The sequence below is a fragment of the Ixodes scapularis genome, unplaced genomic scaffold (assembly GCF_016920785.2).
Source record: "Ixodes scapularis isolate PalLabHiFi unplaced genomic scaffold, ASM1692078v2 PGA_scaffold1__304_contigs__length_218370807, whole genome shotgun sequence".
NCBI classification, from domain to species: Eukaryota; Metazoa; Arthropoda; class Arachnida; order Ixodida; family Ixodidae; genus Ixodes; species Ixodes scapularis.
The window spans coordinates 166,078,724-166,092,268 of NW_024609846.1; the positions used below are offsets into that span (position 1 = coordinate 166,078,724).

At 47.8% G+C, this 13,545-nt stretch overlaps 1 protein-coding gene across 1 annotated transcript in view; it reads left to right on the forward strand.

Annotated features, from left to right (window-relative positions):
• Positions 1-13,545, forward strand: part of LOC8034613 (condensin complex subunit 1) — a 182,994-nt gene that overhangs the window by 9,009 nt on the left and 160,440 nt on the right. Inside the window, exons 7-8 of the mRNA XM_042290992.1 lie at positions 248-369; positions 6,069-6,192. Of these exons, the coding sequence (XP_042146926.1) occupies positions 248-369; positions 6,069-6,192 (246 nt within the window). The remainder of the gene's footprint in view (positions 1-247; positions 370-6,068; positions 6,193-13,545) is intronic.

Sequence of the window (13,545 nt, forward strand, 5' to 3'; positions counted from 1 at the left end):
GTCACCCTCGTCATCCGTTCGATTAAGAGGGGGCAACTTTCAACATCCATGATTTGCCCTACCAACAGCCAATTCTCAGTTTGCTCAGTTGGTAGAGCGCTCTGCTACACTGAGGGGTCGAAGCTCGGATGAGGCGGATCTTTTTCAGTGGCACGCCGGTTGTGGAGCATGTTTCTTTACCATCTTGTGAATCGGTACCGGGAACCAGTATTTAAGCATTAATCGATGATGCACATTTTCGGTTCAGCCTGGTGGCTGACTGCTGCTTCAAGCTGGTGGAGGACCCCAGCAGTGCCAAGACGGCCGGCGTGAGGGAGGCTGTGACAGCGATCCTGGGCCTGAACGTCAAGAAGCACAGCTATGGTCTGGGTGAGCGGGCTTCCCTTCCCTCGTCTTCTTATCAGTGATGCGATTGCTGCCCCACTTGTGCCAAATTGTGCCAAAGTACTTACCCCGCCAGGTCTTGCTACATTTTGCCAAAATATGATGAATTTACGCCAAGGCGTGAATTTACTTTATTATTACTAAAAATAATAGCTGAGGCCCCACTACATGGTCAAATTGTTACGGTAGGCTTGTGCAAAGTTTCAGAACCTTTGATTATTGTCTCAAATGACGTACTGCTCGATTTGATATCTGTGTCAAACGTTGACAGTACTCTGAAGTCTTGCCACATTTTTCGTGTTTGTTGTCTGTTCTGGCGGGTTAGTTGGTTTCATTGAGTGCACCTCTGTGCACTGCAATGAAGTGGGAGCCGTGAAGTAGACGTAGCGATTTTGCATATCTTGCTTTACCACTGCACACTCGCGCACTAAAGGGAAACGCTCCTCTAGAATGGAACGTCGTACATGCCAATGTCAGTCAAGTATATTTAAAAAAAAAAAGAAAAATAAAGCTCGGTGTTTGTTGATGTGTTAACTCGACCTTTCTGTCAAAATTTCTGGATAAAATGGCGGCTGGTATTTATAACAAACAACAATATTCTGGCGATTTTTCTTTTTTAAATTTGAGATTTAGCGAGGTTACTTGGGTATTCTGAGAAGATTTATATGGACTGTTCTCTGCATTTATTCGTTCTGTTGACTCTCTTGTACAGTCGTCACAGTTTTCCCCTTTATATAGATTCCATCTGTGCAATGACACAGTGAATAGGGTAAGTTAAAACAAAGTTAGCTGGGGCAGTGGGTGGAAATAATAACTTTTATGAGTTTGGCTGGATTTTTAGGATGTATATACAAGGTGTGCGAGGTATTTGAGAACACAACTTCAGGGTACATAACCTCTCATACGCTTACTACATCTGTCTATACATTTGACTTCACCTTTGACTACACGTAGGTCATCTATCTAGTGTATCAATTTCAAATTGGAAGCTTCCGGTCTGACACAAGAATTGAGAAGCCATGCTCTCCTGGTCGTCTTGGCCGCCGACCATAGTGATTTGGATATAGCCACTTTCTCGAATCGAGGTCCTTCGTATTAAGGTCAGAAAACAGCTTTTAGGTTCTGATGGAAACATTGCATCTGTAGCCAAGCGAAAAAAACATTTCCAGCGGTCAGACGTCTTCAGAACGGCCGAGTTTGTCCAGCAGTTCAGACCGTCCTTCAACAGTCAGAACGGCGACCACAGCAAGTCAATAAGGGCCAGGAAAACTGTCATCCAGTCCAAGCGCTTGTTGAATAAGCTCAAGCACCTTGAAGAACCGGACATGCTTTGGTTTGTTTCTAACGAGAACTTTGACCAAGACCAAAAGGTCAACAGGAGGAATGAGAGATGGCTTTATCTGAGCCCCAGTGAGGTCCATACGATCATGCTGACAAAGTTTCTGTCGTCTGCGATGGTCCTAGCCATTGTGAGCAATGAGAGTCATGTCATGCCGCTGCACTTCTTCCAACAAGGCCTTAAGGTCAAATTGAAGGCCAGCATAGGTTCCCACTCCCTTCTGTAGCACCCTTTGGGCCCCGAGGCTACTGCAATAAATAAATAAATTGAGACCCTGGGCACTGTAGTAAAGGTTTGTAGTAAAGCCTGAGGCCATACATTTTTCAACGAGACTGTGCTCCATGCCACACGGCCCACGCGCCCAAGATTGACTGGCTGACAGCCGCCACGTCACCCCTAACATGTGACCTCCTCACACTGAAGATATAAACCTACTGCACTACTATGCCTGGGGCGTCGTTGAGAGGGAGAGCGACAAGCAGTTGCACAATGTCAAAAAGTTGTTTTAAGGCTGCTGTTGTGGACGCTATGGCCAACATCAAGGACCATTTGATCAGGGCATGGAGTTGTTTTCAAAGCCACATCGCCGCTTTGAAAACAACTGCATGCCCTGATCACCTTCAGCGGTCATTGGGCGCGTTAAGTTAACGCGCTTGAGCGCGCTCCAGCGGTCAGGGTGCACTCGAGCTAAACTAAACGACATCGTCTCACTTCCGGTGCACGGTGGCGGGGCTCGCTCCGCGAGCTTTGTCGTCGAGATGGTGCGCGAGAGCTCGAACAGGTTGGTTTCCGGTGAGATGACGGCGTTTCCGCTCTCGCGGCCAGTCTGGTGGTTACTCGCGGTGGTTTCACATGGTGTTGCGCATTGTGGTGTTGTGGTGGTCTCGCACGAGACGGAAGAATCATCAAAACCCAAGCGTTTTGGGCTCCGGGCCAGGCCACCGGACCACTCTGGACCAGAGGCGTCGGGTGTGCGCAATCCCTGGCGAGCGAGTTCGCTTCCGAACGCTCCGAGGATGCCACCGCGCTCGCCTCGCCAAACCTCGCCGACCGTGACCGCACCAACCGAACCCCGCGGCTGAAAGGCTCCGGCCTAGCCAGGAACGGCACCGAGGTAGGACGGTCGTGGGTAGGAGCTGCTCGTTCTGCGCTACCATGCAGTGCTCGGAGCTCTCGGCGTCGTTGGTGCTTGCGCCGAAGCCTTTGCGGCAGCTCGTGCAATCGTTCCGTCATCGTGAAAAATAAAAAAATAAAAAAGCATGGTGCTGTTGTAGAAAGGTATGCATACATCCTTCCATAGCCTCCTTGCATCCTTCAAATGCTTGTCAAAGTTCTTCATGCCATTCAGCCGTCACTCTTTAAGGCTTTTGGGAATTTAGAAGGCGTTCGGCGTACCTCTAATCGCCGCACCAACAGCGTGCAGCACAAATACAAGCTGTTGCTGCCTTGTGCACTTATTCCATCGAAGTCATCGTCGAACAAACACTTTTTTGACATTTTGACGAGACGGGAGCCACGTTTAAGTGCGCGCTGGAAAGCCGGAACCGGAAACGTTAAAAAAATAGGCGTCAGATGGCGCCTCGGTACCAAAATGCGCCGTTAAAGGGCAACTTCGCTCAATTCCGAAGATTTCGGGATAATGATTGATTTCGAATTAAAAAGCCCTAGTAAAACACACTACGTCGTTTGCTTCGCGAAAAATGGGATATATATTTTTAAATCTGATTTTAAACACGAGCGGAAATCGAAACCGAAACTTCGGCTCCGCCCGGCAACATTGGCCTCGGGTTGCCAAGTACATGGCCATCACGTGGTACGAGATGTCACGTGATCCTCGGCCCAACGACGGGCGGGATTGGGGCGGGCGTGTGGCAGGCGCGAGTGTCGTCTGCACCGCACTCTTCGCCACGTTTTGGTGTCTACGGCATTCGACGACGTCTGCACAACTGTGGCATAAGTGTGCGCGCACGTGGTGTCCGTAGTGTGGACGAAACTCCAAGAGACAATAATCACAATCGGTGAGACGACGACGGCGTTTGTGACGTGGAAGACGGCGGTAACGGCGGGACCACAGCGGGCGGCCGGATGGGTCCCAAGAAACGCGCTGCGCAGGCGCGTTACGCCAATCACGTGGACACTGCTGAGCGCCGAGAGGCAACGTTGCTGACGTCATGCGCTACGCTCGCCCGGAGAAGTGAAAACAAGCAAAAGGGGGCCATGTAGATGGCGTTTAGCTCAATGTTGGCTCCGCCCATGCCGTAGCCTTGACTGCGCTGTTGGTTGCGCCTGAATTCGCCCGCTCAAGTCAGCCGATTTCGGCAACTTGGCGAGTTGCAAAGTTTGTCGGACCGTTTAAGAAACATTTAGACAGAACTGCGTCGTAAGATTTCACGTGTGGTCTTCCTAGGCGATACTGAAGAGGACTGCATTGTATTTTCAAAACCAAAAATGAAGCGGAGTTGCCCTTTAAGCTACGCTCCGAACCCGCGCGCTCGAGCGCAGATGTCCAGAGTCTGGAGCTCACTAACTGAATGCGCCCATTGCCGCTGAAGGTGTTTTTATCGAATGAAGTTCGAGAATACAAGTAGAAAACAGTATTGTACCAAATTCTGTACAGATACAATAATATTTCTTTGAAACATATTTTTCTTTGCTGAAGTCATTGTTATGACCTCAAATACTTCGCTCACCCTGTGCATCGTTCACATGCCGATTTTTGTTATCACGAAGTTCTACATGTGAATTGTCACCGGTGTTCATAATCAAATTACAAAGCGTTTTTTTTTGTTAATTAGTAATTGCAGGTTTATTACATCCTTTAAAATTTCAATGAGATGTCAGTTCAGGTGCTTAATATTATTCTGTTCTAACATCACTTTCCTAAAATATATATTTAGCTTACCTTTGACTCCATACCTAAAACAACCATTCACAGCAGTTTGGACTGTCCTTCAGTCAGTATGTATTGTGTTGCTGTGCCTGGTGTTTCTGTTTGGGAGTAGACAGCTGGTTTTGTTTTGAGGGAATCAGACCTGCCGTGCAATTATGCTGATAAAAGGTTGCACAGAAGCTGGAAGGCTAATGTCTTTTAGTTTGACAGGGTAACACATGAATCTTGAGCTATATTATATCCAGTGTTAGAAAAACAAATGAAATGTGTGTTTATGCTCCAAAAGTTATTTTTTCCATAGTGGACTTTTGGCTGCTTCAGAATGACTCGGGCCAGTCACATTGCTGTTTTTATCTCATTGCGACCAAGCCTCGCACTAAGCACCATAGCTTGGTCGCAGCTATCACCTAGAGCCAATACATACACCACACTCGTATTAGGTGCCAGATTTTTTGCCCTGCGTTGTCGAGGCTAGTGTACTTTCTCCAATGTTCCAACGCCGTCAAATGCTCCTTGCCGTCGGAGCGTGTGTGAAGGAGATACAAGACACGTGCTCTTGCAGCAGTGTGGGGTTGCTACACCGTGGAAGCGACACCAGCCTCGACAACAAAGCACAAAATTGTTGTCGCCATGTACGAGTAGCATAGCCGAAACCATATCTCCGCGTAGACTGTATTGCTAGTTGTCGTTGGGATTACAACTTGCAACGAAGCGAGACGTCATTGCCAAGTGTCCTAACACCGGGTCTACGATGCACCGAGCTGCGATTCAGATGGCCGTGCCAACTACGCCTCTGAAACTTTTGTGCATCGGAATGGCGGTGCCCCTTGAGCCAACAGTCCGTGTACGGTCGTTCTGAGACGGCAAGGGAAGAGTGACTGTTGTAGCGGTATTAGACATTAGGTTGATCGGTGCCAGTACTCTTTGTAGGCTTTGAGTAACTCTCATTGTAAGCTTGCTGATTGTGGGTACATACGCCGTGACGTCTTGAGAGATGGCCCACCTAAGATCGAGAGCACATCGGGGGAAAATAAGGAGTGGGCTAACTTTCAATGTTTAATCGAGAAAAGTTGAAGCTATTTTTAGATCATGTTTTTCTGCCAAACTCGCTATCACGGCGAGAGACAATGAAGCAAAGGTGACTGTACTGCTCAGTCGGCAATGTTGGCTTACGTTATGCCATGGCTAACTAGCCGCATTTACGCCGATGTCATCATTGACTCGAACACTACGATTATTAGAAGTGGGCTATCTTTCGGTGTTAAAAAAAATAGCAAATCAAGCCAAAAATGGGGTGGGGATCATCTTTCGGGGGCGGGGCTTCTCGGGATTTTACGGTAAGCAGAAATTCAGCTCATTAGGTAGGTTGTACTCCTCTGTGCTCTGTGCAGGGAAAACCATTCAAAAGGAAACCCCTTAGTTGGAGGATATAATGATGTAAGTCTCTTTTTGCAGCTTGCGTGGTGAAGATCATCCAGCTTCTTCAGACCTGTGAGCACGCGGCAGTGTTCTTTGCTGACGCCATGCTGAGCTTTGTGAGGAAGTTTGGAGTTACCCACATCGTCGGAGACACCATAAGGTTTGCCTCAGCTGCTCTTCTTCACATATTTTGATACCCCATTTGACCTACTTTCTGCAGCCTGCGTTCCTCTCCTAGCTCGAGAAATAGACCTGTTTAAGGATACTTTGACAGCATTGCTGAATTGATGCAGCAGCCGGTTCCTCCGTAGAAAATTACGCTCGAATCTAGATGTAATGAATTTCACGGGACTAGCGAAAATCGTTCGTTATTCCGAAATATTTCTGCAGTAAAGAACTTGCAGATTGGCACTGTAATAATTAAATTGCACGAAAGATAACCTACCTCCACAACGAGATGCCACTCAGTCGTTAAAAAAGCATTGCACGCAGTGGAACACTGCATATTTATTTGAGGACATCTGTAATCTTTTTTATGGTGGGCGTGGCACAAACACTGCAGGATGGATGATTCCATGTTGTCCACATTCTTGTGTAGCAGATAGGTCACGTTGGTACAGCTTCCAAGGAACATGCGCAACTTGCCGACGGCACTTGGGACATCGGAGGTGGAGACGGGTTCTTCCTGTCAGTCTGCGTGCGCTGCCTCCACGCCTTCATCGTTCTGGGTCTCCTCGCCGCTGCAGGTTTTCTTTTCGTGAATGTTGTTTAGAATATCGTCGGTCGTCAGCTCTGGCGACGCTGCATCATAATCCTCAAACTCCACCAAGGGGTCCGCGGCAAGCTTCGCGGTAATTCTTCTCCACAGTTCGCTTGCATTGTTTTCGTCTGGGTGCTTGCCAACTCTTTGGACTTGCGATTTTTAGAACACCCATTTTCAGAAGAGAAATTCATGAATCCAAATGAATCCAAAGCTTGTGCCAAAGCCAAAGCCAAAGCCAAAGCTGGTGCCAAAGCTTTGGAATGAATCCAAAGCTTGTGGCACCAGGAAATTGGCAGGAAGCCCCACCGTCTGACTTTTGTACGAGACATTGATCTCTATGACAATTTGCTGTATTGCGCTCCTTCTCCGTTAATGCAGCTACTGGAAGTTCGGAATCGGTCATATTTAGGCCCGTGTAAGTCTCCCGGGTGAGGCGTTGTAGAGCCTGGGTGGCTGCATGCTGAATGACACGTTTCCACTCGTTTGACGTCATTCGCCGAAGACGTCTTTCAAAACCCTAAGTAAACGGTCGTAGCTGCCTTTGAGATTCAGTGGAAATTTTTATGGAAGTGCAGCACCGTAGGAAAAAGGTACACCATAGGAAAAAGGTGGGGGGACCTGCTCTCCATCCAGGAAATTCGCGGCTTATCGTACTGTGAGGGATAGCGCGACACCGAACGGGCCCGTCCCGGGGATGCGCGGGGGAACGGGAGTGAAGAGGAAGAAGCGGCAGTGAAGAGAAAACATACGCGGGACTGGCCGCAGGTGACTCGAACGGTTTCGGAAGTGGCGTAGTGTGGATCGATACATAACAAGTAGGGGCTCGTCCGTTGCTTAAAATGAACCAACCGTCGGTGTTCGTGCCACCGGAGCTTCTTCAGACACTGCTGCAACAAACAGGCGGGACACTGCTACAGCGGGAGAAGATCGGAGCCCACGTTCGTGAGCTTTTGTTTGCTACTCCATTTCCTGCCGCGGAAGAGGAAGCGGTGCCTTTTGTCGAGGCGGCTGTCACTGAGACCAGCACAACGGATGACCTTGGCCTCCGTTGCTGCTGCGCCATTAAAACCTTAATCTTACTTACAACAGATGACCAGGATTCAACATGCCCACGGCTGGTCCCCGTTCAGCCCCCGAAGTTCGTTGGTTTCGGAGACTTGCAGTCGCCAGAGGAGTTCCTGGATCACCTGGAGAACTTTTGCCTCGTTCATGGCGTGAAACTCGAGGACCGGCTCAGCCGGGTTGTACCTGCAGCCCTCCAGGGAAGCGCGAAACTGTGGTTTCGGTTCACAAAGTACTTCGTTGACTGGTCAACGTTTGCTACCGCTTTCCGAAAGGAGTTCGCACTTGTTGACGAAAAGAAAGGCCTAAAACAAGAACTGAGGCTCCAAACTCAACAGCTGGAGGAGAACCTCAAACAGTTCATTTATGTTATAGCCACGTACTATGACAGGATCGGCGACGATGTGACTTGATGTGAATTGTCAAGCGGGTGTTGAAGCAAATGCACCCTCAGGTCCAAGACTTCTGTGCAGGTAACACCTTTGCGAGCCTGAAAGAGCGTCACCACAGGGTACTCACCTGCCCTTTTGTGTTCTGGGCGCCAGCTCCGCTGCCCTTGGGAACAGTACCCCGGCCAACTCCCTTTACCAACCACTGGCGCGCCGGGCTTCGTGGCAGATTTGACGTCTAGACTACAGGACACGTATGAGTTTGCTCTGGAGAACCAAAGAAAAGCACAAGAGCAACAGCGTCGTTACTACAATCAAACCCGACAGCAGTCAGAGTTCCAAATAGGTGACACAGTACTACGCGACCTGCACACCCTCAGTGATGCCAGCAAAGGAGTGGCAGCAAAACTGGCTCCAGGACGTTTGGGACGTTTTGCGGTGGTGGGGAAAGTGGGGGCCATTGGCTATCGTCTGAGGGACCAAACAACTGGAAGACTGGTGGGACTGGCACATGTGGACCAGCTTCTGAAGTTCTGCGAAGACCGACCGGACTTCGCTTTCTAAGGGGGTAGGATTGTGAGGGATAGTGCGGCACCGAACGGGCTCGTCCCGGGGATGCGCGGGGGAACGGGAGTGAAGAGGAAGAAGTGGCATTGAAGAGAAAACGTACGCGGGACTGGCCGCAGGTGACTCGAACGGTTTCGGAAGTGGCGTAGTGTGGATCAATACATAACGGTACAATGTCACCAGGCGTCTCTTGCTAAAGTAGACACCACTGATCGTTGTGAGATTCCGAAAAATTATAAAAAATATCTAAACTCTCAAAGCGCAATTAGAATGCACCATAAGCTCCTTCCACAACCCCATTGCCGCCAGCCCACATTCTTCCGAAAAGGCAAACAGCCCGCTACCAAGGTGCACGTCATGCTGACGTCTTTGGGGATCTGTACATACCAATTACCCGCAAGATGTCGGACTGCACGCAGAAATAACGCCCCTTTATCTGAGCAAGCCCAGCGATCCATTGCGGGGCCCAATCATTGTGCGCCTTTCCCCGCACTGTCTTTCTTACATGCTCACACGTCACGTCATGGCTGCTGCTTTTTACAGCAGAGCTGTTAAGGGCTAGGTTTCCCAGGATCGTGTCCAGTATCAAACAAATGTCGACACAAACCTGCACAAACCTCTGGACAGCTACCGCCGTCGCTCATAGATGGCGGCAACCTTTCCAGCTACCATACAAGAATGGATAGTTGGGCGAGTTGGTAGGAATTCATCGTAGAAAGCAGCGAAAAACAGACGAGGACGAAGAAGACACACGTGACGTGTGCTGCGCTCGTCACATCACGGTGTTCCTTCTCCATCCTCGTCTGTTTTGTGCGCTGTTTCCTGTGCTCTTATCAGTTTCGGTTTGGACTCACGATGGGTCAACCGCGTGCCCTTTTTTTTGGGAAATAAAATATGGTGCGGAAGGAGTGGCGACGTACGCAGCAGCGCGAAGGGGTTCGCAATCCCTTCGCGCTGCGAAGCCGCTGTCGCCTCGAGTTCCATTGCATCGAGTGCTTCAGATTCCTCTTTTGAAAAAAGACCACATCGCTCGCCTAGAAAGCCGTTGTGAGAACAGACTGCAGCTCCGCTGCTCTTCCTTCACCAGAGTGAAAAGGCTGAAAGTTTTTTTTGGTTGGTCCACATTCGCGCGCACCAGCGACGTGTCCCTGGCCCACCCCAACACGGTGGAAACATTACGAGGAGCAAGCATCGCACAAAGTGCGGCGCACATGAGCCTCTCTCGCAAACGTGTATACCGTAATATCCCGAGTCATTGCTGTCCCCAGTTTTTGGGCAAATATCGATGTAAAAAAAAAACAAAAAAAACTGAGTGATCACCCACCCCTACAAAATACCCTAGCGTGGGCTTCACGATTCGTGAACATTCATTCTACCCGAATGACGCGGCCGCAGACCGGACTGTTGGGTGACAAAGTTAAACGAAGGAGGGAAAAAGACTTCTCTTTGTTTACGCATCTCCTCCCCAATTTCCACGACCTCGAAGTCGTTCTAACAAGAAAAGCAGTTTGAAAGATAACATGAGCAGTAATCCAGTCGGGGATCGCAAGATCAGTGAACGCCCCATATCCTGGAATGTAACCGGAGAGTGTAAGGTTGAAATCCGTCTCCACCGAAGTAAGGCCACTGCCAAACCGCTCCTTCTCCCAGAACGTCGCAACCGCGGTTGGTAAGGTTGTGCTATGTTTAAGACAAACCCAACAGTTGAATAAAGATTTGTTGGAACGTCGTACACAGACGTTTGTAGAGTGTCCCATCTCAAGCTCCGTGTTCGTGGTGCCGTCCATGCCACGCAGCAACGCCGCCTCAACCTGCGTTGATACAGTGAAACCCGTTTAGAACGAACCCACGTACAGCGAATTATTTTCAATATCGAACTCGCGGAAAATTTAAATAAAAATGGATGTAAAAAGTATGTTTTATAACGAACAACATATTGGCCATATCGAACTTCTTCCCCGGAAAGGCTTCCAAGTAGGAAAGAAAGAAAATTCAAAAAGCTCAAGTTGCGAACAAAGTTGAGCGAAGAGAAGCGGTTCAGAAAAAAAAAAGGGGGGGGGGGGGAGGGAGAGAAAGCTAAAAAACAATCTGCACACACGCAAAAAAAAAAATTGCTTCAAAGCCTTCGCCCACGAGGAGAAGCAATGCAGAGAAATAAGCTAAAAAAAACTGAAAAAAAAAAAAAAAATCTTTTTAGCGCGTTGTTGCGAGGCGGAAGGGAAGAGATGAGAAAGAAAGAGAGTCTCTCGCCTTACAACAAACTCATCGTGGAAGTTCGTTGTAAATGTTTTTTTTTGCTATATCGAACTACTTGCTATAACGAACTGATCGTAGCGTTTTCTGCTGTTCGTTATAAGTAGCACAGATGACGCACATATGCACCAAACAAGAAATTTGCGCAAGGGTCTCTTCTTGCGACTAAGAAGGCGCCCGACTTGGCCCGACACCAAAGTATTTGCCAACGCGATCGCCGGCTTTCTCGCTTCCTCAGCATCGCTCTTCGTCGCTTCTTTCATCTGCTCGCTCATGCACCAGGTTGGTTGTTGACTTTCTTTTTTTTTTTTTTTACTAACGAAGAGAATGGAGCTGTGTTAGAAACATGCTTTTACGGTGTAGTAGTTTTAACACTGCTTAATACTGAGATTACATAGGATTGTTGGAGGTTACGTTGTGGTAATTGTGATGCTCAGTTTACGCTGTGGGAGGTCCATCCTGGCATGCTTCTCGGTAGTTGACGACTAACGAGGAGCATGCCTAGACACCACACACAGAGCAAAATGTTTGCAACGTATGTCGATCGGTGGTGTTCATTGCACGTATGCAAGCAACGGGCTTTGCGATAGCAAAACATTCTTTCCTGAGCATTTTTCGCATAAAACATTGAAACTGATTTGAGTTTTGAGTTGAATGTATTTCTTGTGGACTAGACGCATACTGAAAAATGGGCGTCTTTTTTAGCTTTTTCTAAACTTTTTGCGTTTACCGACTGAGACATGGCCCCCGCCACTTTTTTTTTAATGAATTTGCGGCGGCAGGTCGGTGAGCGATGACTCAAGGTGCTACGGTAGGAACTGCCGGTTAAGTTGGGTAAACGTATGTCGAGAATGCTAAAGGGGACGCATAAGTCAATGCGGCACTGTCGGCGAAGAAGCTGTGCTCTGGTAGGTGACGGGTAAAGAATTCGGCGGGAGCTCCGCCTGCAGCACATGCTCGTTGCCTTTTGCTGGGTTATGGCTGTTTGCGCGATAGAGTGTTATCTACCGGTTTCTTAACTCGTCATTTCCTATTGTTGAACTGTAGCTCCCTGAGCTCAGTTGATAGATTTCTATTCCGCTTCTTTTAGTGCAAAACGTGTTTGATGGGCCATTTTCTGCGAGAAAGTTGTCACGAACGCACGTCGGGAACTTGCGTTGCAAACAAATGTCATTAATTAATGAGTGACACGCTTGTTAATGACATTTGTGGGATTTCGGGAACATGTATAGCTTACGAAGTCCCACGTAAAATCGACGTAAGAAAGGCGCCCCAACGGAGCTCTAGCCCGAGTCTGTGTGGTGGCTGTCGGACACCCACGGGGGAAGATTGCCGCTGTTTCTAAAATCGATTTTCAAGATTTCGTGAGGTTGTGTGGTCGAGTCTCAACAGCCCAATCCTGGCCCGACACGAACCCGGTGCGGCAGGTCTCGCTCCCTTTACCCGTCTTCCTTCCCAACCGCAGGGGTTGAATGGGCGCGAGAGAGAATGGAAATCCTGTTTGGCTAAGTGTGACGGCATGCGTGTGCTCGGAACTCGGCGCCGTATTTAAACATTTTCTTGAAAGTGCCTAGAGGGGATTCATATTTTATAAATCATGTTTCTGTGAAAAATGCAAATTTTGACCGCAATATTTTACTCCGCACGACGTCAGACAGTTTAGTCGGTGTATAGCCACTGAGTTGTGTTTTGCATTGTATGGCTACTCTGGGAGCATCATCGGCACATTTCATTCTAAATGCGCCGGGGAGAAAGCCGCGCGTTTTGAATGAAAATGATAAAACAAAATAATCAATTAATTGAATTAACAAGTGAAAATAACAATAAAATAATAAAACAATAAATAAGAGAAGTAAGTAAGTGAAAATAAATAAAACATAAAAAAAATGACTAAAATAAAAATAAAAACAACACATTAAAAATAAATAATAAATAAAGATAATAAAAAACAAAACAAAAATGTACAAACCACATACCGAGTGGTTTGTGCCAGTCAACGGGCCTTACACAAACCGCATGTTTTTTTTCGCCATCCAGCGGCTGGCTTTTCTCCCTGGAACAAGGGGCTAAAGTATCAAACTGGCAAAAAGTGTATGTAATTAAATAAAAAAAACTAGTATAGAAAACAAGAAAAGCAAAAGTTGCGCAAGGGAAGAGAGAAAAAGTTATACAAGCTTGATCCTTCTTACAAAGGAGTTTATCGGTTGGAAGGAGACGGCAGGGTGGTGCGATCAGGTGCTCACTTGGGCTCTTTCGCCATGCTTTTCAGTGCGCGGTATGTGAACAAAAGTAGTTTGAAACAAGGACTTGACACAAAAGGCTGATTTTTTCCGGTGCGTAATATCTTTACGAGCCTTCCACGAAAAGTTTTTTTAGCCTCTAACATGGACAATGTTAAGCTACCGACGTGCCCAATTCTTTATGTTTTCGCCTTCATTTCTGTTTTATTTCTTCTCGTTTAGAGTATTTATTTCAGAAA